The 27,901-nt window shown below is 41.7% G+C and overlaps 1 protein-coding gene and 1 long non-coding RNA gene across 3 annotated transcripts in view; one reads left to right on the forward strand and one right to left on the reverse strand.

Moving 5' to 3' along the window:
• Positions 1-27,901, forward strand: part of LOC102256657 (ral guanine nucleotide dissociation stimulator-like 1) — a gene marked incomplete at its 3' end in the record, with an annotated part of 176,593 nt that overhangs the window by 76,755 nt on the left and 71,937 nt on the right. Inside the window, exon 2 of the mRNA XM_005881328.2 lies at positions 7,601-7,764. Within this exon, the coding sequence (XP_005881390.1) occupies positions 7,633-7,764 (132 nt within the window). The remainder of the gene's footprint in view (positions 1-7,600; positions 7,765-27,901) is intronic.
• LOC102255853 overlaps positions 20,918-27,901 on the reverse strand; it is a 16,819-nt gene continuing 9,835 nt past the window's right edge. Inside the window, exon 3 of one of the 2 annotated variants that reach the window (XR_001359654.1) lies at positions 20,918-25,664. This is a non-coding gene — a long non-coding RNA (uncharacterized LOC102255853). The remainder of the gene's footprint in view (positions 25,665-27,901) is intronic. The other variant, XR_001359655.1, reaches the window with a different exon arrangement.

Raw genomic sequence — 27,901 nt, forward strand, 5'->3', positions numbered from 1 at the left:
TGATCGCGCTGCCAAGCCCCGCCGCCCAGGGCCACAGACGGGGGTCCCGCCTGCCCAGGGCCGCACACAGAGTTCCCGGCTGGGCGTGGGGCTTAGGCAACCCGTTCGCGCCGCCAAACCCCACCACCCAGTGCCACACATGGGGGTCCCGGCTGGGGGCGGGGCTTAGGCAGCACACAGGGGCCCGGATGGCAGCTCGCGCTGGCCTACCCTGCCTGCATTATGCAAATTAGCCGCCACCTTTGTTAGCGGTTAATTTGCATATTGCACTGATTAGCCAATGGGAGGTGTAGCAAAGGTACGGTCAATTGCCATGTTTGTCTATTATTAGATAGGATGTCACCCCAATAAAAAAATGCAGGCCATAGGAAATTTAGTCCCTTAGAATTCTCCCTTTCGCTGAGGGATTCTTCCTGTTCTCAGCTTCTGATCTCTTTAGATATCCTCTCCCTCCCCCATGTCTGTTTTGCAAATTTGTTTCCAGACTGCCTGGGCTGAATGGAGACCAGGAAAGAAGCACAGCTGTTTTCCTTGTGTTGGCTCTCTGTGCTGAGCAGGAATTGCTGAGCAAAAGAGCAGCATTTCTCCAAGGAGGTTCACAAGGGTAGTACAAACCCCAGTCTGGTTTTTTTTTTTTTTTTTTTTTTTAGGCTTAAAAAAAATAATTCTTAAAAACTTCTGCCAATTACTATCAGTGAGGGGGGAAAAGTACACAAAGTCTGAAGTGCAGTTGGAACAGCCTTTAAAAAATATCAACTTGCATGAAGCAGGAATGTTTTGCATTTCTTTAATTTTCTACATTTAACAGGAGACAGTTGCAGTCAGAGAAAGTCACTTCGGACTCCGCAGACTCTGTTGTGCAACCTCGCTCAGTCTTGAGTGAGACAGTACATAACTAAAACGCCTTTGAAAATGGTTGCCCAATGGTTGACATTTGTTCCAAATACATCATAGTGGCAAATGCTTAATCTTTTATTTCAGTAAAGGTTTTATTTTTTTATGGAAATAAAATAAAATAAAAAATGTTTAAAGGCGATTGAGCTTTTTTTTTTTTTAAAAAAAAATTGAAGCAATAAATTTATGTCTAGCCTTACTCTCAAAAAGCTGGCAGTCTAGCAGGGGTGACCAGAGTAAGGTAAGGAAAGCAAATAGACTAGAAGGCTGCTGAGAGTCCTAAGAGGAAGAAGTAACGAGGATCTGTTTACCTCCTAAAAGATTGACATATACAGTCACTTTAAACTCAACCAACTTCTAGTATTGCAGTGAGAGGATTGGATATGCCTCCTTTCCCTGGACAAACACTGCCCAGCGCTGGGAATCTCTCTATGCCATAGCCTCCTGGAGTCCTTCCCTTCCGACGTCTGTCTGTGCCCCAGTCTTTATTTCACACAGGAACCCTGGATCCCAGAGAGCTGCTTTAGTCCTGTTTTCAGGAGGAAGAGACTGGGGAGGCCGCTCTGATGCACCCCCACAGTTGGGAAGGCTGTATCTTAAGACCTTCTTGGATTCCCCAGGTCGTAAACACCACAATGGCAATCATGACTAGAGAAGTCGGCCACTGACCCAAGATCTGGGTGCTAAGGATTGGCAAGTGCACCAAACACCAGCTTTACAAAGCCTTAGCAAACCTACAGTTGACAAGGTGTCAGAGAATTTTGTGGTGTTCTCTAATAGTCAAAACTCAGATGATATATCCATGAATGCCAAGGGGCTATTATATTATCGTATTGTTTGTCTGACTTGAATAATGCATAATGTGGGAATAAATACACAATATGAGATAAATCACAGACTCATTTAGTAGTGTAAATCCCTCAGCTGGACCGGAAAAATAATTCAATGCATATTAGTTTTGTTTTCTACATTTGGGGGGAGGCGGATGCTTTATTTTATAAATGTAAGGGATCTCAGCAGCCTTGCAATCTATTTGTTCATAGTAAAGATGAGGAAAGTGAGGCTGAGAAAAGTGAACTGGTTTGTCCAAGGGTAACATAGAGAATTTACTGTAGCCTCCTGATTTGAACCCAGTCTTCTGACTGGAATTTCAGTGCTTTTTGTATTATGCTATTCTGAATCTGAGTAAATGCAAAGACTGTTGTTTATTTATTATTATTTTTAAGACAATTTTTTATTTTTCAATTACAGTTGACATATAATATTATGTTGATAGACTTGTAGGTGGAAGAGTTGTAGGTATTAGGAGATAAGTGTAAACAAACCTGTCTCATCTGGACAGCAAATTAGGCGGAAGAATGAGGATGAGAGAAGATAGGAGGAAAGAATGGACAGAAATACCGGTAATCACTGGAAGATACTGGAACGGGGCAAATGCCAGGCATTTTTAAGATTAGGATAAATCTGAGTTGATTTAAAAAATATAAAAAAAATTATTCAGACAGAAGCAAGAGTTTGTGTGTGTAAAAGGAATAAAGCATAAATACTGTATTATTAATTCACATGGTGGAATCTGCAGAGGCAGGAGAAAAGCACGGTTCTAACAGATAATGCAAATACTCAGCAAGGTTCTGAGTATTAACACTTTTTTTCCCCCCAAAAGTATGTAAAGAAGAGAGGGAGGAGGAAAAGATAATGATTTAGAGGGAGGTCTCGTACATTATTTACTATCATCAGAAGGAAAGTCAAATTCAATAAAGTACATGTTGATTTAGCAAACAAAATTCAGCATGGAGATTAATACAATAAATACAGATTTCAGTGAAATTGTGCCCTAGCACTTATTATTATTTTAAATCCTCACCCCAGGACATGCTTATTAATTTTAGCAAGAGGGGAAGGAAAATAGAGGGAGAAAGAGAGAGAGAGAGAGAGAGAGAGAGAAAGAGAGAGAGAGAGAGAGAGAAACATTGATTGGTTGCCTCCCTATGTGCCCCAACCAGGGATGGAACCCACAACCTAGGTATGTGCTCTGACTGGGAATCAAACCCACAACCGTTTGGTGTATGGGACAATGCTCCATTCAACTGAGCCACACCAGCCAGGGCCCTAGCACTTATATTTAAAGCTATGGTTTAAAAATGTTCATGGGAGTTATGGATAATTTTTATCAAATGGCAAGAACAGACACTGGTAATGCTAAAATTTTGTGTTCTTAGCTTGTCACTTAATACTTATGATTTTAAGGTTAGCCACTTAGGAGCTGCTCATTTACTTTTGGTACTTATTGATCATTTAGGATATGAAGCTGTCATGAGCCCTCTGTTACGACCATAGAAAATATGATGGCGATCAGTCAATGATTATTTTCGAAGAAATGGGAGGAATGCTACTATACATGTTATATCATAAGCATAGTGTAGTAAATATTTTAAAATAAAAATACAGACCTTACAAGCACAAATTTAAAAAAAAAATTTATTTAAGGAAATACTTTCTCATTGACAATACTATATTGATGAGGAAGCGCTAACCCATATCTTTATTTATATAATCATAATCAAATTATTAGTTTCACTAATTTCTGTTATCAATTTCTGTAAGATAGCTATAATTTATAAATATTGATTAGAATGGTGTTTGGATTTAACCTAACTTTAAAAATATTAATAAAAAACCTTTCAGCTTTGGTGGACATGTTAGGGCTCTGGGGTTTGATGGCACAGTGACCTCAAAAACCCTTTCATGGCTTTTCTCATCTGCAGAGTGTTTCTCAGTGTCGAGCACAAGCATCTTCCTGGTCCTTGTGTTACTTCTCATGCAGCAGAAACAGTGGATAATCACACACCTTTTACACTTACACAAAAACAGTTCTCCAGCAATTGTATTTTACATTTTTGAGCAGAAGTTTGCTTCTATGTTACCTGATCAGATATGTGCCTTTATATACATACAGCTTCCTTTCTCCACTCCCCCTCCAACTGAAGGGTGATCTCACCATTCAGCAGGTTAAACAAAGGGTCTGCTGTGGGCTTCAGGTGTTTTAGATTGACAGTCTTCAAAACAGATTTCCAGAAGAGCTCATAAGGCTTATGATATTTTTAGACAAATTATTGAATAGAATGGAAGATTCTGCCTCTTAGTTTTACAGTGCGTTCACCTTGCCTGTTGAATGAGCTTGGATTAGTGGTGTTTGTATGACAGTTGGCCTGTAAGCCTTGACTGTATGTTTTAAGAAAAAAAGCAGTAGGTCAACTCTAAGATGTGCATCATGTCAGAGGTAGAGAAGGTCTACATATTCGTCCTGCTTTATAGACTCCAGTGTATAGACTTCCGGGGAAACAGATAGGAAACCTATAATGCACGTTTAACGAAGGTATGGAGTGGAACTTTAGATCTGAAGAGAGAAAAGGTAGGTAGGTGGCAGGATGGGCTATATGATATGTGGGGGCCAGTGAAAAATGAAAATGCAGGGCCATTCGTTTGAAAATTAAAAATTTCAAAACAGTGACAATAGATCATTCAACCAAGTATGGGGCCCTTCTGAGCTCAAGGCCTGTGTGACTGCACAGGGCGCGCTCACCAAGCCTGCCCTGGCCAGAGGGTGAGATGAGAGCAAAAAGAAAAAGGAGTAATCTATTTTCCCTGTGTTCCCCTCTCTCTTTCTATCCCACCCTTATCTGTGAACTCATCAGATGTGACCATCTGTGCAGGGGGTACTGTGGGGCCTATTAGCTAAGACACTGACACTTTAGTCTGTGAGGAGGGGCAGGAGAGAGGGGTTGTATTACACCGTGATGGGGACAGGGGTGGGGAGGGTGGGGGTTGAAGGTCCCTGAACTAACCTAGGACAGAAAGCATTATCTTGGAACCCTTACAGCTTTCTAGCAATGTATTAAAGCTATTTCTCTTCTCGGAATCTAACCTTTCATTGCTGTAAAATGGTTATTGTAGGGATTAGAGATAATGCAGAAGGTACCCGGCATGGTGGCTGGTATGCAACGGGAGCTCAATAGATATTGCATGGATAGTCTTTGTGTGTGTGTGCGAGAGTGAAGAGATGTACTGAGTGGGGCTGGGTGAAGAGGCCTCAAGTCTCAGATGGGGTGGGGGATCAAAATGCTTGAAGAGCCTCATAAGAGCTGGCTGCCTCTCTGCACCCATCCTTAGTTCCCAAGTGCTTTGGGATGGTTTAAAACTCAGAGTTGTATCTTCTTCCCAAACAGGGCGAGGAACGATGGGTGGGGTGGGGGGGGGGTGCGGGGAGTCAGTACACAGTAGAGTTCAGTCCAACACTGAAAATTTGCCAACGTTCACCCACGCTGCGGAGATGACACAGCAGCTGTGGGCAGACACCAGTGAGGGCGTGGGGACGCTGGGATACATTAGGCTTAAAGATGTCCCATTGTTCACCCTGAGGTTTTGTAGTTTGTGTATTTTATCCTGTTACGTTTCCATGATATACAAAGGACACAGCCAAAACCATTTCATGTAGTTTTCCCACTTTGTTTTGATTTATTATTTGTTGTTTACGGTGTTGCCTCCAATAACAACAATGGAATTTCCTTCCCTACTTACTCATCTGGCCTGTTTCCATCTTGCCTGTTTATTTTAATTTCCTTTTTGGACTGAAATCTCCGCATGACTCTGCTTTGTTTATTTCCTTGCATGTATGTGTCAGCATCATTTATTAGTATGTCCACTCAGAACAACTTTGTTCATTAATTATAAAGGTCCTGTTTCCTGGTTCCTAGTGGGAGTGTCTGAAGTGCTCCAGCCTGCTCAGGACTGTAAGGCGGTTTGGGTTAGCAGCTTCCTCATCACTGCTTTCTGCAGGCAGATGGCTTCCAGATGAAACGGGAGGCAGCAAAGTAACTCCACAGCCAAAGGCCCTTTTCTCAAATCCTCTGACTTATCAACCCTGCCCGCGTATCAGTGTTGATTTCCATTTGCTTTTATATGGGCAGTCGGCTTTGTGAGGACCTGCTTTTTGCAGACACGCTCAATTCCTAGAGGACGGGTCCCTGAAACCTAGTCTGTTGTTAACTAATGAGCAATTGCAGCTCGCAGTGCTAGCTGCTTGGGAGTGTACAATGAATGTTAGACTTGGCCCTTTCTTATGAAGGACTTACAGCCAATAACAGAGTTAAAGAGGTAACTTGACTTATCCATCGGTTACCTGAATATATTAGATCTGGATTCTCATTATTGACTGAATTAACCACTTCATTAAACATTTATTTAGTACTTACCCTGTTATATGACACCATATCTAGTGTCAAGATGCTTAAAAGGCCAGAAGGTAGAAATAGAATGGAAAGCAAATAAATATAATAAAGTCTTGTAGGTAACATGATGGAAATCTGTCCGGAGTATACATAGAAATTAATAAAGGAAGAGTCTTTATTCTCTTGGGGGTGGGTGGAGAGGAAGCGTCACAAACAAAGACAAAAGGTACTGGATATATTTGAGGTCCATAAGTACTTTCAAGTGGCTGAAACAGAGTGGCTCAGAAGGCAGGAGGGCATGGCGGGAGAAGGCAGGTGGAGGAAGGCAGACATAAAGGGCTTTGGATGTCACATTAAGGTGTTTGGATTTTATTCTCTGGGAAAAGTTTCAGGTAGGTGGAACATCATCATTACATTTTCCTTTTAGAAAAATTACCCTGAGAAGGGCAGAGTCAGGGGGACTTGAATGGAGGCCAGAAGATTCCTTTGGACAGTATGGTGCTAAGCAGGCATGATGTGATTCTGAATAAGCCAATGGCAGATAGAAAGATATCAAAGAGTAGACTTTATAGAATAGCTATCAATTTTAAATGTTTTTTTATAGCAACTGCTGATGAAACTGGAGCTCAAGAAAGTAACACAGCCAGTAAACACAGAAGAGAATCTTCCTCTGTGCTTCCATCTGCCGTTAGGAAATGCGGTTGTTGTCACACTAGCCTGTAACACTCTATACAGCGATCACTTGTACACAACCCTTTCTGCCCCGAGACACTAAGCTTCTTTTTTAAAAAATATTTTTATTGATTTTTTACAGAGAGGAAGGGAGACGGGTAGAGAGTTAGAAACATCAATGAGAGAGAAACATCGACTAGCTGCCTCTTGCACACCCCCTACTGGGGATGTGCCCGCAACCAAGGTACATGCCCTTGATCAGAATCGAACCTGGGACCCTTGAGTCTGCAGGCCGACGCTCTATCCACTGAGCCAAACCGGTTAGGGTGACACTAAGCTTCTTAAGGCTAAGATTCGAACTACTGAATTATTTGTGTATGCCCAGCGTGGAGCCTTGTACAAACAAGTGTGCAGTCGTTGTTTGATGCCATAGCCAGTGCTTCTTGCACATGCACGGCCTGGCATGCGGTATGGGAGCATCACTCAGGCTCATCTTACAGCCACCCGTTTTCATCTCTCCTCTGGAGGGGCCAGAGCAGAGGGACAAGCTGAGGATGCTTTTCACTTTGCTTTAACATTATATCACTTCATTCATCATCAAGATGTGCCTCTACCTCCAGAAGCCTGTGTTAAAATACCAAGAACAAATATTTAAAATATAAAAAGTGGCCGTAAAAGTTGATGCTTTTGTGATACTGGCATCAGCGGTCTCATTAGTCACAAATCAAGCATGATAATTTGCTTCTCTGTCTCTTTTTACGTTACTTAATGCTTTAACCTAGAGCACACTTTATTCTTCCACTCAGGTCCGTAATGCCTCCCGCCTGGCTCTTTCAAGATGGAGGGGAAACCTGTGGGAGAGCCTACTCAAGTGGTGTCTAAATTCAAACTTCCCACCAAGGCGGAGAGCACAGGGCACTGGCTGGAGGAAGATCATGCTCGGATATGGGAAGTTTTGAAGACTGAGGAGGTAAGACAACCCTAAATAACACGGTTGGTGCAATGATGGATTTTCTTACCCTTGAGACCATAATGCTGAGTGTAGCCAGCACCACAGGCCAGCTGGGAACATTATTATTTGAGGCCACAGGCACTTCATGACTGGAGAACAGTAAGTCAGGGTTATGTCCCTTGGACATTAATGACTTCACAGGGATTCAGTCAACAGAGATAGCACTTAGGCCTTACAGTGTGTAAGTAGACACTCTTCTTGTACAATCCTACCAAATCTAATCGGGAAATAAAATCATGGGGAGAAAGTTGATAACGAAGGATCAATCATAATAAGTGGGATTATATAAATTTGTTGTTTGACAGCTACGTGATCAGTGAGGGCTCTTTGGTTGCAAGCAACAGACATGAACTCTGACTAATTTACGGGAGATGGGAAATCATTGGAGGATGGTGGGAGGCTCACAGAATTGATGAGTTGTTTGGAAAACTAGGCTTGGAAATAGATCAGTAGGAACTGCTCAGGGCACTGCTGCTGGTATAAATTCCAAAGGGCTTCCCACCCTCTCCTCATTCTCACATTTCTCTGCTCAAGATGCAAAGCCATGGGAGAGAGAGGCTTACTGCCAAGCTTAGTCACATGTTTTTCTCTTCTGTAAAGAGAGAGAGATGCTGCCATGAGAAATCATTATAGCAGGTCCTCACAGCACTTGTGTTTAGAGTTCAAATCTCACTTTTTTTTTACTTAACATGTTTCTAAGATTTTTAAGATTCAGCTACATTAATATATACTAGAGGCTCCGTGCACTGGTGGGGTCCCTCGGCCTGGCCTGCAGGGATCAGTGGACCTCCGCGCCAGCTCCCGGAGCTATAGCCAGTTGTGGATCCCGCCCAGCACTAAGTAGTGTGTGAAGCGGCAGGGGGCCAGGGAGGAGCCCAAGCCTGGGCTGGGCACTGTGCCACTTCTGCTCATCCGGCCCACTGCGCCTATCGCCTGATCATATTCCTTAAATTCTCTTTCAAATTTATTAACTTTATTTCCTCTCTGTGTTGCATTTTGATTAAATTTAGATGCATCTTCCAATTCACTAATTATCTCTTCAGTTATATCTAATCTGCCCTTTACCTCAACCAATGAGTCCTAAATTTCAATCGTATTTTTTACTTCTAGAAGTTCTGTTTTCTTTTTATATTTTCTACTAGTTTTTTTTTTGCTCCTGCTTTCTCTTCATATTTTTAATTTTTAAGACTGTCAAGAACTGTGAAGGGTCTGAGATTTTATGATAGTTACAAGTTAGCTCGCCACAGTTGTGTATATACTGAAAGAAGACCCGAGACTCTTGAATCAGAGGCAAAAAACTTTATTAATCACTGAAGAAGCAGTAGCCAGAGTGTCAACATGTTTGTTTTGGTTCCCTATATCCTAATTCCTATAGAAGTGACACAGAGAGCTACCTGCACACGAGAGGATCACTGATCTTGGGGAACTTGACAGTTTATAGTAGACAGTAAACAAGGCTATACTTTCTCCTAGTGGGAGATGTTATCCTGTCCTTTAAGGTTACCTGCTGCAACACAGGCCTGAAAAATGGTCTCGGTAAAGATCAGCCAGGCCTTGATTTTTTTTTTTTTTTGGCACACAAAGCAAGACATGCAAGGACAAGAGAGACATATGGAGGAGTATTTCTCAACAATATTAGATACAATGGTTTTCTGATTTGCATTGGAAATTATAATAGCTATGAGTCTTATTCTACTATATGTTCTTTGTATTGGCTCTTGCACATAGTGTTTTATTTCTTTGTGTGTTTTATGATTTTTGACTGTGGGTTCACCTTTCTTGGAATGAAGGGAGTTTTCTCCAGAGAGAACTTGCAATTACTTCTGGGAGCATTACCAGCTGGAATTCACTTTAAAGTACATTCTTAGCTTGTGGTTTTTCAGACCACTCACTGTGCATATAGGCTGGAAACCTATGGATGGGTATGCATGTTGTAATTCATTCTAAGGGGAAATGACTCCCCCCTTCCCTTCCCTGTTGCTATTCAGTACCATATTTTAGATAAGCTACTTTCCTTCTTCCAAGTTCACCTTAATGTTGAGGGAATAACATTTTGGGGATCTAGTTTTATGCAGTGGGTATTCCCTATAGATTCTCTCTATTGAGCCAATCCTGGACTTTGTCTATTGTTCCCTGTGTCCTTTAAAGTACTAGAACCTATATTAGTTAGAGTAGCACTAATGTTGTAACAAACACAACAAAAAAGTATGTGCTTAACACAATGAATGTTTATTTCTCAATCACATAGTAGTCCAGTTTAGATGAGAGTGCAGCTTTTTTCCATATGGTGATTCAGGGACTCAGACTACTGAGCAACCCAGCCAGGACCATGCCCCTTAGTTTTAATTGTACTTCACTTATAAACCCTAAAGCACGGACACAGTACTATACACAAGTTGAAATAAATACATGGTGATTGATTGATGAATCATTTTCATAGTAATTATGTAATCACATAATTATAATTTCATGGTAATATGTTGTTTCTCTAAATGATAACACCAATCAAAATATTGCCATCTCTGGGTACAAAGGTGATTCATTCGGTTCACTAGTGGATAGCACTAAGTGATGATGACTATTGCTGACTGAATTTGCATTGAGTCATCCACAATGTGCTGGACTTATCTGTGTCCAGTGTTTTCCATTTGTGAGAAGGTTGCCAAGATAAGCAGTGTTCTCCATGGCCATGGAACAGAGATGTTCTCTGTGTAAAATGAAACTAGTGAATGCCTGTATGGAGACTGGACACATGACCTCTTCCTCTCTATCCAGCTCAGGAATGGGGCCTCACATTGTAACATCCCATTTTTGGAGGAGGAAATAGTAATGTGTTCATCATGCATGCTTTGGAGATTAAATCATATTCATCTGAGGCACAGGAAGAGAGCAAATTAAAAAACACACACTGGATGACAGTTGGGACAAGCAGTGGGAGTGTATTGTATTAATCTTTGAAGAGTCAGCTCTTTGCTGAACTTAAAGGCTGTGGTTTGGTGACACTAGGGTTCTTCTTTGTGATTCTGAATGAATTTCTTTTTCTCTCTGCCACACATTTTAACATGAGGCAAAGGGATGAAAATGTCCTGCCAAGGAAGTTATTATATATAAAAACGCTTTGAAGTATTTTTACTGAGTGAGGAAAGTAGACATATCATCAGCAGTGAGAAATGGAACACTGAGACTGAATAATATCCAGTCGGGGTCTGTAAGGGAGGGAAACTATCATCTACTGAGCACGTACTCTGTGTGAAGAACTGTACGTGGCACTTTCACATTCATCAATATATTTAGTTGTCACAGCCATAGGTACATTTTTCATAAAGATTTTGAAGATTAGAGGTCAAGGCCCATGCTCAAAGATACATAGCTAGTAAGTGGCAGAGTAGGATTCAAATTCAAGTTTTTCTGTCTTCATTTTATACTCTTATCTCCTGATTAAGCTGTCTACCAAAATTGTTTACATCAATCTGACTCTAAATTTGGTTTTCCCACTGAGACTTTAGCTCAGCGGTTCTCAACCTGTGGGTCGCGACCCCTTTGGGAGTTGAACGACCCTTTCACAGGGGTCGCCTAAGACCATCGGAAAACACATATATAATTACATATTGTTTTTGTGATTAATCACTATGCTTTAATTATGTTCAATTTGTAACAATGAAATTGGGGGTCACCACAACATGAGGAACTGTATTAAAGGGTCGCGGCATTAGGAAGGTTGAGAACCACTGCTTTAGCTCATCCTGTAAGGGCAGCGTCCTCAGCTCATTAAATGGTACCAATCTCGCTTTCACAGAGCTTGGCCCTGCAATGTCTGGTGTGAACACACTGACCAACGTGCCCGCTGAGTCATAACTTTCTTCCATTTCTCAAAGTGTTGTCCCAGTGCGTGTGACTGGCCTCCCTTCCCAATTCTCCCATATAGCATCCTAGTATCTCATGGAGACTTCACTCTGTCCTGAACTCCATTCTATTTAAAGGGAGTCTAAAACTCTGCTAGGCTCTTTGCAGCTCTCTTCTGCATAAGTGAGCTCAGTTTCATGTGCCCCAAGCTATTGATTGGGGTTCAATTGTGAACAGTCTGACTGTTTGGAACCTGGATATTTTCACCCATTCCCTGAACTCCTGTTGCTTCCTTGGACCTTAAAGGCTGCCAGAATCACATCAGGGTATACCTATGTCCTTGAGACACTGCTCACCGAACAATCTGCTGTCACCTTGGGACACCGACCCATCCCTGGGAAGTCTCAAGTCTCTCTAGCTCCAGTTTACCCACTTTGTACTTATTTTTTCCATTGATTCTTGGTGCCAGAGTCCCAGGTTGCCCAGTGTAAGACCATTGAGTTATGGCATGACATTTTCACTACATTTCATAGTCTAAACCTAAGGGGAATACTCTAGCTATCAAACCTTTCATTATAGTTGCATTTTAGTGTTGGTGTTAGAGGGTGCTCGCATGTGACCTCTTTAAGGAAGACATTCTTGAGCCCCTGGTCAGGGTTGGTGACCCTACTGTGTAGTTCCATAACACCTCTGCTTATCTGTCTCATAAGACTTATCATAGGAATGGTACTTGTATGCTTGTATGTTTAAATATTTCTATCTCTCAAACTAGAATGTAAGCTCCTTGAGTGAGGGCCTTTTTCATATTTATCTGTATATGTCCACAATTACAGTGTTTGGTACATAGAGGCCCTTAGTCAATATTTATTGAATACTGAGACTTAGAATACAAACTCTAGAACAAGACTTGCTGTGTGACCTCATTACATTTCTTGATATTTCTGTATTTCAGTGTTCTCATCGACAAAAAGGGCATATTAATAGGGTTGTTCTTAGAATTGAGTTATAATATGTAAAGTACTTAGAACAGTGCCTATGATATAATAAGCAATAGATGTAGACTTTTATTATTGAGTCAGTGAGATGGGTAGAGTATTGGCCTACTAATTGTATAGTAGTTGATTTTGAACACTGCTGTCTGAATTCAAGATTTCCTCCACATTCTGGAAGGCCCCTTACTCCCAGATCTTTTCTCTGTTTTTTGAGAGAAAGAGAGAGAGAGAGAGAGAGAAAGGGAAAGAGAGAAAGAGAGAAACATCAATGATGAGAATCATTGATCGGCTGCTTCCTGCACGAGCCTGCAACCCAGGCATGTGCCCTGACTGGGAATCAAACCGTGACCTCCTGGTTCATAGGTCGATGCTCAACCACTGAGCCATGCTAGCTAGGCTCTTTTCTCTGTTTTTAAAATGACTACAGAATTTGAACTGGTAGGCATGGCTACCTAACTCCAAGGAGACTGACTGCTCTTGCTAAGGTTCCTGAGGGTGATCTTTCAGGGAAGAAGACAGTCAATCCCAATCAAACAGCATGACTATGTTGAGGTTTGTAAGCACTTTTGGGGGTAGGGGTGGATGCAGGTGGTTTAGAATCACTCAACTTTACTCCCTTCCTCCTGTATGTGCTGAGGGGTGACACTTCAGTCAGCAGCGTGCCCCTCAGGGGACAGTGTTCATGGACCAGAGGGATGGGCTGGGTTCTAAACTGCGTTATCCTGGCTGTTGATTCAGGTGGCTCAGATGACCATTTGAATAAGACAGGATTGATACGTAAAGAGTTTTCTCCTGTAAAAAATCATAGACTTTGCAAACAATTTAGCTGTGCTGTTTGAGTTCTAGAACAAACCCTGCCTTTACTTTGCATTTTGGTACAGAGAGTAAAGGAAACTCCAGGTAAATTTAGAAAAAGGAATTTAGGAAGCAAGCAAGAAAGGAAGAACAAAAACAGATTAGTTTTATGGAGATTGCATTCATGGGGTTTTAGGTCTCTAAGAAAGACTTCACAAAGCAGTTCTTTCAGCCCAGTGTTTTCCAAAATGTGTTCACCATAAACTCAGAGTCTCTTTATATACATATTTTAATTGATTTCAGAGAGGAAGGGAGAGGGAGAGAGAGATAGAAACATCAATGATGAGAGAGAATCATTGATCGACTACCTCCTGCACGCCCCCTACTGAGGATCAAGCCCGCAACCTGGGCATGTGCTCTTGACCGGAATCAAACCCAGGACCCTTCAGCCAATGCTCTATCCACTGAGCCAAACCAGTTAGGGCTCAGGGTCTATCTTTATTCCCTTGAAAACTTTATCATGTCAGGGCAAGATTGACGAGTCAGAAGAGGCAGGGGCTGGAGAGAGAAGAGCTTACAAACAAGTCATTCCCAGGAAAGGAAAGGTAAGGGAAGTGTCTTCTGTCCTTTGGACTTAACTCTCCTTCGAGGGCAAATACAAGGAAGGAATGACATTATTTAAATTTTTCCTTGGATTACAAATGTAGGGTATTGGGAGAGGTTGCACTTCCTCTCATGGCAGTGGGACCTCCTTTCTCAGGGGCTGGGAAGAGGAAATAGGTGAATACCTTCACTATAAACTCTTCCCCCATAACCCGGCTTCTGCTTACTTGATGAGTGACCCTGGTCTGGGAATCTCAGGAAATTTTATAGATGAAGAAAATTTTAGAAAGGTCGAGGTTTTGGTATGTCATTGATAGGAAGAGATTAGCATTCTTTAAAAAGTTGCATTTGATAACAGTAGCTCCAGTGCTTTTGTTTTCCTCTCTGTTTAGAATGACCTTTCTTCCCCTTTTCCTAGCTAACTCCTACTCATCCTTCAGACTCTGGGAATTTCCCCTGATCTGATCTCCGCAGACCATTTGTGCCCTTGTCATTTTTCTTTCTTTTTTGTTAATCCTCACTTGAGGATATTTTTCCATTGATTTTTAGAGAAAGTGGAAGGGAGGGGGAGAGACACAGAGAGAGAGAGAAACATTGATGTGAGAGAGACACATGGATTGATTGCCTCCCACACAGGCCCCAACCAGGACTGGGGATCAAGCCTGCCACCAAAGTATGTGCCTTTGACTGGAATTGAACCTGGGACCCTTCAGTCGGTGGGCCAACGCTCTATCCACTGAGCCAAACCAGCTAAGGCTGTCATTTTTTTCTTAACTTTGTTTTCTTTATGTGTATTTATCACGTTATTTGGCAATCACTTATTTTATATTTTTTTCCATTATACTGTGAGCTTCTACATAAGGAACTTTGTCTGTCTTATTCAAAGTTACATCACTACAAAGTTACATAATTACATTGTTGAGATGTTTGTTGAATGAATGAATGAATGAATGAACAAACGAACAAAGGAATGGACAGATAAAGAACATCGCACATATTGATGCTTATCCTGAGAAAAACACCAACTGACAGAATTTCTGGGTTCAGTGATGTTTTCTCTGATATCACAAAAGGGCATATGTCTTATTCTGTGGATTGTACTTGCCAATAGTAGGAACCATTACAATTTTACTGGATTTCTGAGAAATCAACAACATATGTGTACAGTAAAAATACAGTGACAATAAAAGCAAATAGCCTGATGAAAAGAGTCCTCAGTAAACAATAACCTATCCATCCACTCATGTTTACCCTCAGGGTCAAACTAACTTACTGTTGCCTCAGAACACTCTTTTTAAGTAGGATGGTTGCAATGCCAGGACAAATCTAAATTGTTTCCACAATAAAAATGTTGATCAAGGAAGAGAAAAATGGCAAAGAGACTTGAAACATTGTGATGGAAGAATCATGCTATGTCCGGGTGGGAGGAGAAGTTATTTGTAAGGATAATTGAGGGTGGTAGATCTGGGAAAGCAAGAACAAGCCAGGATTTCAAATGCGAGTTTAGAAGTATTATAATTTACTAAGAGAAGCCCAAACTGCTGACAGTACTGTCACAAAGAAAGTGAGTGATTCCCAAACATTCAGGACTTACCGAGAGAAATGGAGCAAGGCCCTCCATACAACGTACACATACAAGGACACGTCATCTCTTTTGGACAGGGACCAAGGTGTCATCCATCTTCTGAAGGGAGGCCGGGACCACCAGGAAGAGGTGCAGAGGCCGACCTGTGCCAGACCCTCACTGTAGAGCCACACAGGTGCCAACCAGGCAGTCACCATAAGATTTTGAACTGAGAGCCAAGAAGATACATGGAAAAAAGAGCCAAACTATTCATCCCTAAGTTTCTTTTTTTTTTAATTGTGAAAACAAAAATACACGGCCCTGTAGAAATCATAAATGACAGCCAGTTTCTAACTATGACTCTTAAATATCTAGTCACCTTGTAAAAGCTTTTCCCACCACAGCCACAAGACTCTAGTCATGGTAGGACCAGGAGAAACTTTGGGGGCCATCTGGTATGAATGAAGTCGTCGTTTGTCATCCTTGAACAGAGGGTTTGTGTGTGGTAGGTCCTTTCAGCCTATTGGTGCCATTTTCTCATTGCCTTGGTGGTTGCATGTTTCTTTTGCAGTGGAGAATGTCCATTACATAACCACTTTAGTTCTTACTCTCCAGCTAAATTAACAAGAATGCTTGTGAATGCAGGGCCCTGGTTACCTTATTTTTCTGTGCATTCATGAGATAGCACATGGCTCATTAGTTACATTTTTAAAATGAAGGAAGGAGCTCTAGCCGGTTTGGCTCAGTGGATAGAGTGTCGGCCTGCAGACTGAAGGGTCCCAAGTTCGATTCTGGTCAAGGAACCTTGGTTGCAGGCTCCCCGCTCTGGTCGGGGCATGTGGGAGGCAACCAACTGATGTGTCTCTCTCACATCGGTGTTTCTCTCTGTCTCTCTCTCCCTTCCACTCTCTCTAAAAATCAATGGAAAAAATATCCTCAGGTGAGGATTAAAAAAATAAAATAAAATAAAATGAATGGAGGAATTAAATATATGGTTCAAAAAGTGCAAGTTCCTTCCAGACACGGGTAGGATTTGAGGATCTAGATAATAAAGGGGAAAGCCCCATGGGTTTTTTGGATTTAAATAGAATTTGGTTTAGGCATAGTAGTGACATTTACCAGATGTATTTTTATCTTGGGTGGTAGTTAATCTTCTAAATCTCAGTTTCTTCATCTATAATATGTGGAGAATAATATTCTTTTGAAGGCAATATGCAATGTATATGAACAATTTAGGACAATGATTGGCATATAGCAAGTGCTCATTAATGTTGTTTCAATTTTCTCTCTCTGGTTAACTCAGGATTGATCACAAAACCATTTGAGTTTGGCCCTTTGAAAACAGTCTTAAATAAACTGCAAGTAATATGCACAATGTACAGCTGTTAACATTTATTAATTCCAGAATGGTAGTAAAGTGAACATGATTATTTATTTGTGTGTTTCTCTGTACTTTTACAATTCTATAATTAAACATGTCAAACAAGACAAAAGGGTTACTAAAGTGACAGATAGCATTAAATAAAGCATCTCAAATATATTAATGCCTAGTTTAGTAAATGTGGAATAGTGAATTGAGGCATTTACCCAATAAGTATTTGTTGAATAACTGCTGTGAATAGGACTGATATAACCCCTAACTCATGGTTCAGTGGGATATATAGATTCTTTTTAAAAAGGCATCATACATGTGCTCAGGGCAATTAAAAGGAAATACAAGGTTACAAGGGAGCATGTATGAGGCACATTTTATCTGAATCTGGGAGGTTAGGAAAAGCTAAGAGTAATTAATAAACTGCAGGAGTAAGTGATGATGAGGGTGGGAAAGGAAGGCCTTTGCACATGCAGAGGGAAAGGCATGTGCAAAGGTGTAGAGGCTAGAGGGACTGGGGAATGAAGTTCAATATGGATGGAAGACAGGGTTCCAAGTAGAAGGTATAGGGCAGTGATGGCGAACCTTTTGAGCTCGGCCTGTCAGCATTTTGAAAAACCATAACTTAACTCTGGTGCGTGTTACATATATAAATTCTTTGATATTTGCAACCATAGTAAAACAAAGACTTATATTTTTGATATTTATTTTATATATTTAAATGCCATTTAACAAAGAAAAATCAACCAAAAAAATGAGTTCGCGTGTCACCTCTGACACGCGTGTCATAGGTTCGCCATCACTGGTATAGGGGGAGATGGGCTTGAAAGGAGGGTGGGGTTCAGATCAGGAAGGGCCGTGTAAGCTTTTACCTCCTGGTAAATAGTTCCTCCACCAAGCTCCTGCTGGTGGGGTCTCCATTTTTGTTCTAATGTTGTTGCTGCTCAGGAACTCAGTGCTTGAAGTTTGACAGAATAATGAGTTCTGGGAACCCTGAAGTCATGTTGCTGCTGTTTTTAGTGGGCAGAAACGTACTCTTAACTCCTTCAAGTGCAGAAAGTGAGTATAGAAGTTCTGTCTCCTGTACATTTTCAACCTAAGACCTTCTATAGATGGACGGAAGCTGTCCCGAGTTGAAGTGCACCCTTTCTGCCTGCCCTCAACAGGAGACTGTTAGCAGTGGCTTGTTTCATGTCCTCCTGGACTTACAGAGAAGCAGGCTTGAAGAAAGCCTTTTGGAACCTAACTTGTCAGTAGATGAGCTTTATACAGGGTTAGCCTCACCGTATTTTTCTTAGACTGCTGATGTCCTCTTACATCAGATGGATCATGTTTGTGTCCCTGATTTGGAGGTTGCCAGAGTCTTTGAAACGAATAAATAATTTTACACTCTGGATGACTTTGGTTTCAACAAAACCAATGGCATTTGTCCCATGCAGCTAAGACAAATGCAGTTTGGTTTGGAGAATCTGGAACATAGTTGCACTAGGGCAGAGATGAAGGATAATTACATTTTAATGATGGTCATTCACAATATCAGGTCATGTTCAACCGCACGACCGTTACACATCGTTTCATAATGGAAAATAAATGGGCCAGACCGTTCAGTATACACAAACTATCTGGTAACTTTGCCAGTGACCCCTTAGGGAGGGAGGTGATAGGAAAACTCACAATCCAAGATTCTGATTTGCCCCAAATTGCAGAATAACATCATTTGACTCGAACTCCCAACAGCTGCTCCATGCACTTGTCTTTTTACAATTGTGTAAGATTGTCAAAGACTAAGCTTTGCAAACTCTAGTTATATGATGAAGTTCCTGGCTTCTCTGTTTTAATCTGGGAGTACACTTTATATTGTCACTGGAAGCCTTCTTGATGGCAGTCTTCCCATCCTTCACTCCCTGCCCTGCCTCTTCCTCCCATTAGTATTGAGAAATTTAACAGTAAATTTGGAAGTGGGATGTTTAAATGAACAGATCATTTTACAGTTTGCTGTACAGATCCAAGAAAATCTTTAAGCTACAACTCTGGGTAGCACTTTTCTTTTCTCCAGTTGTATTTTTTCTCTTATTTAATGTGATCAGTAGTTCAAAGCAGGGTCTATTTATCCTTGGCGCAGTTTCCTTCCCACTGGTCATGACTTTTAGATGTATATGTGGAGTCTTGTTTCCAGAGGAAGATCTAAGGAGACCCTGTTATAAGTATGGGTTCACCACCACAAGCACAGCTGGTGCAAATCAGCATGATGCAGCAAGAGCTCAGGGTTATTGGCAGAGGCTGTGTTTAGAATTATACAGAAGAAGTAAAGAAGAAAAGGGGCTCTGTACTATAGGGTAGAGAAGAAGGGAAAAGCTAGGCAGGGAGAAGGGGGGATATCAAAGATAAACAGAAGAGAAAGGGCATAAAAGGAGCAGGATTTTTTTTTCCTAGTGACTTCATAACCTAGTAGTAAGTGGGGAGGGATATCTATACAGTTTTATTAAGTAAAATGATGGTCATATATAATCCTCCATGATTTGGAGGGATTTTTGGGCCCCTTATTTTACATACTGCCCCATTTATGGGGGGCAAACAGAGGAACTGTGGGTAGCTTGATAACCCATGAGGAACTGGGAGAGGTTCTTGAAAGAAGCTGGGAAGAATAGAAATACTAGGGTGGAAAGAGGGTATGGATTCCATATCCCAGTATCTCTATCCTCAGCCTGATTCAATGTGTCATCCATGGTCCAATCAACATGCCTCAGGTTTTGGGTCAAGACCTACATGGTCAACATACGTCTCTCTGATTAGGGTGACACACTTTCTCAGATCATTTCCAAAATAGAATCAATATCCAGAAAATTAGCTGTATCTTTCCCTGAGGGCTGACTTCAGTGCTCTTTGAAGGCAATGAGCAGTGGTAGGTGGGTCAGTTTCTGAAAGAGAAGGTCCTGTTTCAGCCCCCTGGCAGAGTTGTACACCTGACACTGTTGGATCTGGGAGCCTCCTGTAGACTCAGTCTTTCAGGGGACACCTATAGGAAGGAACAGAGGAGGCAAGGCTCTCTCCTCCCCCAGAGGACAGACTCATACCAGGAAGGGAGCAGTGTAGCTGCCCATTTTCTGGGACCAGGGATTAAAAATGGTGATTCTTATTTGTAGTGTTGCAAGCTTTCATTATTTTGAGATTAGAGAGCTTACAGTTGCACATGTGCTTAGATTTCAAGGTATGTAAGATGACCCCCAAGGCTAATTCTAGGTCAAGGTGAGTGTGTGAGACAGCCCTCAAGGTTAATTCTAGGTTTTTAAAAAATATATATATTTTTATTGATTTCAGAGAGGAAGGTAGAGGGAGAGAGATAGAAACATCAATGAGAAAGAATCATTGATCAGCTTGTCTCCTGAACGCACCACACTGGGGATCCAGCTTGCAACCCAGGCATATACCCTGACTGGGAATCGAACTGGGACTTCCTGGTTTATAGATCAATGCTCAACCACTGAGCCATTCAGGCTGGGCAATTTTAGGTCTTTATATGTGCGTCAGATACTGGTGCATGTGGTATTTCAGAGATTATGTTTGTGGATTATATTTGAAACTTCAAAAGCAAGAAAATAGATTGAAGTGTGAGGAAAGACAGTTTGTAAATTTGTTTCTTTGTATTAATGATGGAAAAGCATCAGTGTTGGGTTCTGCGGAATATAAAGAAGGTATTTTATGCATGGTGTGTGGGTGAAGAACATGTTTGGAGGGAAGAACTGTGAGGGGCAATTTAAAGAACTAACAGTTTATAAGAGAAAAACATCAGTATCTGATTAGCATGAAAAATACACAGATCAAGTCGTGACTAAAATGCATTTAGTTTTTACATAAAATACTTAGAATTGAGCTTATAAGGGCACAGACTTTGATAGAACTCATCTTGACTGCAGTTTCCTCCCTGGGGGAACACCTGTAAACAAGTAGAACATTCTTTATGTGCTAAATGAAATAATTTTCTTTGAAGACGTATTTTATTGGAAAAATGGATTCAGAGTTAGTGTGATAGTCTCCTCCTTAAGAAGAAATGGCTGTCTGTGAATATGTAGCTATTTTTGTCTGATGACCAACCTAGCAGTGGTGCAGATTGTTGAGGTCTGCTTGATGTTATTATTCCTGATCTCTTTGGAACAAATACCAGGTGATGTAATTTTAATACTTTTGATGTGCTTTGATTCATTTTTCCTGGAGCATGTTGAATTTGAACTAACACATCTATTTTACTTTGGACCAGTCCCTCTTGTCATCAAGGGCATCCATTTTTGAAACAGCTGTTTGGGTTGAGGGATGCAGGATGTGGTCATGAAACAAATCAAAGCTAATGGCCCTCAGGGTAAATAAGCTTATGACCTTGGCCTCATTCGCCCTGTAACTGGCTGAAGTAACCTCCCCTGAGGGAGTGCCCACTTCCTTGAAGAAGCTCCAACATTTAGAAACTATCCAACAAGGCTTATCATGTTGTTTACCATCCTCTTCTGCCCTAGTGACGAATAATCGGATGGTGAGTGAGAAGAGGGGAAAGTTCTGTGCCTGCCCTGGGAGCGCCATCAGGTAGAAAACAATGTTAAAGTCATGCTTATTCTATAGGCTTTGTATCTAGGCCTATGCCAGATAGTATTTTACTCAGATAAATTTTACTCCATTATGAAATCCATTGAGGTAGATCTTGGCCAATAGAAAGCCTCCATGTGGATCATAAACGGAAGCTGTGTGACAGGCGAGACTTGGTGGATTCTTTGGAGGCTCAGCCTTGCCTTATCGCTTCACTGGGTAAACAGTTGCCTATGCCACACCAACCTGGACCTTGAAATGGATTAATGAAACTGCAATTCAAGACTGTTTGCAAAAGCAAAAGGGTTTTTTTCTTTCTTTTCTTTCCCAGGCTCAAGAAAACAAAAGAGTCCTGCTGTTCGGTAGTAACTGAGTCACCAGCAGCTCTTGAAGGTCTGTTCTCAGGGGCTGGTTCATATTCCTCCTTCTTCCAGGCCCATTGCTAAGCAGCTCTGTCAACATTCCCTCTGAACACCTCTATTTTGGCCTTTCGATTGGCCAGTGGGTGAGGAAAGGATAAGAGCGCTCCTTCTGACTCTCTGCAGAGCTAGGAAAACATTTTGGTCCCTCACATTCTCCCACAAGGGCTAGTTCCTCTTATCAAAGTCCCCTTTCCAAAGTAAAGTAAGTAGAAAAAATTAAATTCGATTAAAAACCCAGATGAGGCAATTATTACTCTTCTTCTTTCCACTTCCCCCTCCACCCTCACGCGCAGTAAACATTTTTGCAGAGGCCAGCATCTTCCTCTGTGGACTGGAATACTTCCTCTTTAGCTTAGCTGCTGAGGGTATTACTGATCTCTCTGTGAATATCTTTTTTTTTGTTCTCTCTCTGACCACATACCCAATTGAGGTTGAAGATACTAACTTAGAAAAACCTTTAAAATGATAACAGAATATTTATTATGTTTTTAACAATGGGGAATACAAATAAGAAACTTAAACTGGTCCCTGAGCTTTCTCCTAAATGCCACCCTGTTAAGTGACCCTGAAGCTGTTTCTCCACCTGCTTCAAGTCCTTGACTGAAAGTTGACCACTGCTAACCATTTCTCGAGATTTTTTCGTGCATATGCCTGAATGTCATAAAGTGCCCATGCCCACAAATATGTGTGCATTTTAACATAGAAGGAATTATACTCTACACACTGTTCTGTACCCGGCCTTTCCCCCTTAATGATGTGTTTTCAAAATCTTTCCATATGGGCACACACAAATCCATCTCATTCTTTTAACCAGTCCGTAGTAATCCATTATATGGGTGTGCCATTTTTATTTAGCCCGTCCCTGCACTGATGGACATTTTGATGTATTTTTAAAACCATGACTAATAATGCTTTGTTGGCCATTCTTGTACATATGTTTTGTTGAATATTCCATGTATATTCATAGGATAAATTCCTAGTAGTGACATTACTTGTTCAAAGTGAATGCGTGCTTTTAATACTGCCAAATTTTGCTCTAAAAAGATTATGCCCATGTGCACTCTCAAGATTATAAAAATCTATTTTCAGTAGAAAGAGAAATAATGTTTTCTCAGACTTATGTAGCTGGGTTTGTTTTTATTGTTAAAGTGCTCCCCATGTTTAGCTTCTGGACATCAGATACTCTAATGAATGATACCCGAATCATCTCCTTCCACCCCCTCTGCCCTAGAGGATCCATCCAGTTCTGAAGCTAATCAATAGACTAATTCTTGTCCCAAACCTTGAAAGTTAATTTAACCCATGCTGGGCCAGAAAAGGATGTGGGTTCTAATTGAGGACTGTCCCCTGATGGCCTGCCAGGTACCTGCCAAAGGACATGGGGTCTCCAATTCAAGGCAAAGCACCTGGAAGACAGGGTTTGACCATTTCATCTCAACATGGACACATGGGATTTTGAAACATCAAATCTGTGGGGCCAGAGAGAATCCTCTTTGATGCTTCTAAAGGAAACACAACTCCTTCATCAGGGAAATGGAGCTCATTGCCCAGACAGGGAAGCAGGGAGGAGCGACTGACCACTTGAAAGCACTTTGAAGCATGTTTGATCATAATTAAATGCTTCTTCCTTCAGAAAACCTGATACTTTGATGTCTGTCTAGCATCAGAGGACTCCTGACCATTGGGCCTTCAGACCTCACGGCCTTGGACTTGGCACTGTATATTGCCACTCAGATGCCTAATATTGCAGAATAATGCAGGTAGAATAGACATTATGGTGGGTGGATTATAATTATTTGATTTTTGTTGGCAATGTTTCTTGCTACTGTACAGGGATTGGTGAGATCGTTGTCATATTTTTTTAAAAAGCATCTGGAGCTCCTAAGAGGAAAGCTGGAAAAGGGTATACAATCTGCTTAACTCTCCCCCATCACACCATGACATAGACTTGGCAAAGTAAGAGGGCAGTGGGCCCTCCATGGCTAGATATACTGCTGGGAACAAGAAGCTGTGTATTATACAGGATGCAGGAATGAACTTTGCCCCCCTTAATCAAAAACAGAAACACCCACTTGTCAGTCTGGTTTTCCTACCTGCGTCTTTTCAATTACCATTGAATTGTTCAAAGATAGGCAGGGGAGGGCATTGCTGGGTTGTTCCCTGGGTCCTTGAGTTTTCTCTCAGGGAAGAAAGCTGCTGTGCCCCCTTTTATCAAATTTATGGGCCCAGTAGATGCTTAAAGGAAGAAGTGGAGGGATTTCAAGGAGGTGGCAATTTATTCCAGTTCTGTTTGGGGAGTCATAGAACTTTGGGGTGAGAGATGGGGGTTCCAGACACATTCAGAAAGGGAGGGAGGAAGGAGAGATGCAAAAAAATAACTCCAAATAGAAAGGGAAGACAATAAGGAATATATATATTACCTAAGGGACTCACAGTGAATTTTCTTAAGTCCACTGGGACAGGGGCCCTTACGCCATGTTTCAGGAATGATTTGATTAAGGATGCTAAGCAGGCACTTAACAGGATGATCTTGTTCAGTTATAATCTTCGATGGACCATTACTCATGTTGTGAAATTGGGCCAAGTCTCTCTTTCCCTCTTCCCTACCTAGTTTTCTTTGCTAAGTAATCAGATATGCATTTTATTTCCAAAATGTTTACTTACTCTAGTATATACTTAGAGAGATAAGACATTTAAAATAAAAAGGCAATAAAATCCATAATGGGAGTCCAGATATCGAGCCACAGGACTTCAGAGGAAGGAGATGTAATTTCCAGTCAGGGTTGGGAAGAGATTTGGATTGTCATATTTGGGGGCTTATTCTTTATTAAGAATTCCTCAGTAAGTGGGGGATGGAATGGGATAAAGCCTTTTTCAGGTGAGCGGTTAACAGGAATAAATCCGAGAGGTCTGTAGGTGTGGGCATGGCTGGCAAACAACAGTGAGATTATTTTGACTGGAGTCAAGTGTACACAAGCCTAGTGAGAAAGTGTTCCTGGTGGGTGGGGCTCTAATCTGCGGGGCATTGAATGTCAATTGTCATAGCTCAAGACACTGTTAGATATGGCCTGGTTCCCTGCAAAAGACAAGGCAGACTGGCTAGATCTGCCCATGGGGACGGGGCAAGAGCTGCGAGGAAGTCTAGGTGGCAGACAAGGCATTAGAAGTGATATGCAGAGGTCTACGGAAACAGAGGCAGGCGGTCACCAAGGCAAGTAGGATTGGTGTTGGAAGGTGGGAGACAAGTCTCAGGCTTGGAGGTGCTGGTACTGGGCAATCTAGGACAGGTGGCACCGAGAAATGTAATCAGAAATAAGGGAATAAGAAAGTCGGTCAGCAGTCAGCAGGCTCCAGCCACTGAGCTCAGGTTCATGGGCAGATTTCCAAGCTCTGGAAGGAGGAAAGAAAGGAATGGAAAGCAAGAAGCAGGGCCCCCACCCTAGAGGGACCGGGCAGAGTTCCAAGCCAGGAGTTAGACCTGGAACACGGGGCCTGACTAGCAGTAGGAACGGTTGACGCTACATCCCAGAGTGCTGAGCTGAGGTCTTCTCATTCTTTCTGTGTAAGGTTATGCCTGGTCTTGGACGTTGGGACGTCTCTGCAGGTGGGAGTGGAGAGAGAAGCCCAGCTGTGTGGATGGGAGGATGCAAACACTGGAGAAAAGGCTCAGCTCAATGCTGGCTGAAGAGCTTGGGCTTTATTTGGTAGGAAAAGGCAAAGGCAAAAGACAAAAAAAAAAAAAAAAGGAAAAATTAAAGTAAGGGAGTATCTTAATCACAGGTATATTTCAGCAAGATTAGTTTGACCCTAGTTTGACCCTAGTGTGTAAAATGAACTAAAGTTCATTTGTAATAAATTTCTACTATTCCCCTTCCTGAATGCTTCTCCAATGTGTTCACATTTCTCTCCCTCCCTCCCTCCCTCTCTCTCTTTCTCTCTCTCTTTCTTTCTTACGTCTGTCTGTCTTTTTTTTTTGGTTAATCTTCACCTGAAGATATCTTTCCATTGATTTTTAGAGAGAGTTCTCCAATGTGTTCACATTTCTCTCCCTCCCTCCCTCCCTCTCTCTCTTTCTCTCTCTCTTTCTTTCTTACGTCTGTCTGTCTTTTTTTTTTTTTTTTTGGTTAATCTTCACCTGAAGATATTTTTCCATTGATTTTTAGAGAGAGTGGGAGGGGGAGAGACAGAGAGAGAAACATCGATGTGAGAGAGACACATAGATTGGTTGCCTCCTGCATGGATTGGGTATCGAGCCTACAACTGGAAGTGTGTGCCCTTGACTGGAATCGAACCCAGGACCCTTCACCCGCAGGCCGACGGTCAATCCACTGAGCCAAACCGGCTAGGGCTGTACCTCTTTCTAATACTTGTGAGTTAAACTATATTATTAACATTGGTAATAGTAGTTAACTAATAAAATGTTAATTTAATCCGTTTATTTTTACTTTTTAAATTTGGCAGCTAGAAAAGTTGAAATTACATAAATGGCTCAGATTATATTCCTATGGGAGCAGTATTGCTCCAATCCTTTCTCCATGTCACAGTCAGATCTCTTAAAAATGCAAGTCTTCTCATGTAACTCTACATGAAACCCCTTTATGGTCTCCACTGCACTGGATAAAATCCAGATTCTTTAACATGGTTCCCAACCTCTTTGTAATCTGACGCTTACCTCAGCTCTCCACAGCCCTTCCCACTGCACTCATCCTTCAGGCATATCAAACTATATCCAGTTCTCGCTGTGAAACTGCTTTGCTTTCTTTGACACCCATGCCTCTGCTCATGTCATTCCTTTTCCTGACCCTTTTTATTTGCTAACTTTGGCTTTCCATTAAAGTCTCAGCTGTAGACTTTCCTGACTCCTTGACTCTGGATTAGGTGCTTGTCCGCAATGCTAGGGGCCCCGCCATGTGGCTGCTCCATTGAATAGTCTCACATTTTTCTAAAGGTCCTATTTACTCATGTGTCTCCTCCCTACACTGTAAGTTCTTTGACAGCTGAGGCACTGTATTGATCCCCAGCACCTAGCACAGCGCCTGAAGCATAGTGGCTGCCTACGTGATTGTACGCATGAATGAATGGAGCCATCGTGCCAGGCAATATGAACCTGAACCGGGATAGTGGGAATGAACAGGACAAGTCACTCAGGAAAGAGCCAGTATGGACAGCATAATTCTTGAGTGCTGGCAAGTGTGTGAATGCACCCCTGATTACAAAGGGGTATGAGGAGCTCATGTACTCATAAGGTGCTTTAAGTCCTAAATAATTAAGCAGCAGCAAAGATGCAAATAGATGTTCTATGGACAAAACAGCAAGGTATTTGGAGTCAAAAGACTTGGGTCTAAGACCTGGCTCCTTCACATTGTCTTTGTAATCTGGAACTTTGAGTGGAGATAATAATACCTCTACTTTTGGAGCCGTTGTGAAGATTAAGGGAACTACTATATGTAGAATTACTTTGTAAAGTGACAGAAAGTGTTAGTATTTACCAACACAAAAATATGCATACCTGCACATAGGTGATAGTCATGCTGTGGTAGCTAAATTATACATAATTCTGACCTCCCTCAAGCGGGGTGGGTAGATCTCAAACCACTCTAGTGCAGAGGAACTTGGCTAGTCTACACTGGGTGAAGTTATATATTTCCATCGATATGATTCATGGAATACCCTGGTGTAAGAGTGAGCAACAGGTACAGTGGCCTATGTCCAGGCAGATCATTCTCTCTGGGTGGGTGCCTTCTCTCTGCCTGGTCTATGATGACCTCGCATTTGACCTCTATGCTTGGGCTCATGCCTTTCCCTCTGCTTGGATCGCTCTTTTCTCTTACCCAGCTTCCCTGAACCCTTCCCCATTGCCTTGAAATTCTGTTCATACTTAAGTCTCCTTCAGGTGGCTCACAGCATTTAGAATCTCTAAAATTCCTTCCCT

This window comes from Myotis brandtii, unplaced genomic scaffold, assembly GCF_000412655.1.
Source record: "Myotis brandtii unplaced genomic scaffold, ASM41265v1 scaffold678, whole genome shotgun sequence".
NCBI classification, from domain to species: domain Eukaryota; kingdom Metazoa; phylum Chordata; class Mammalia; order Chiroptera; family Vespertilionidae; genus Myotis; species Myotis brandtii.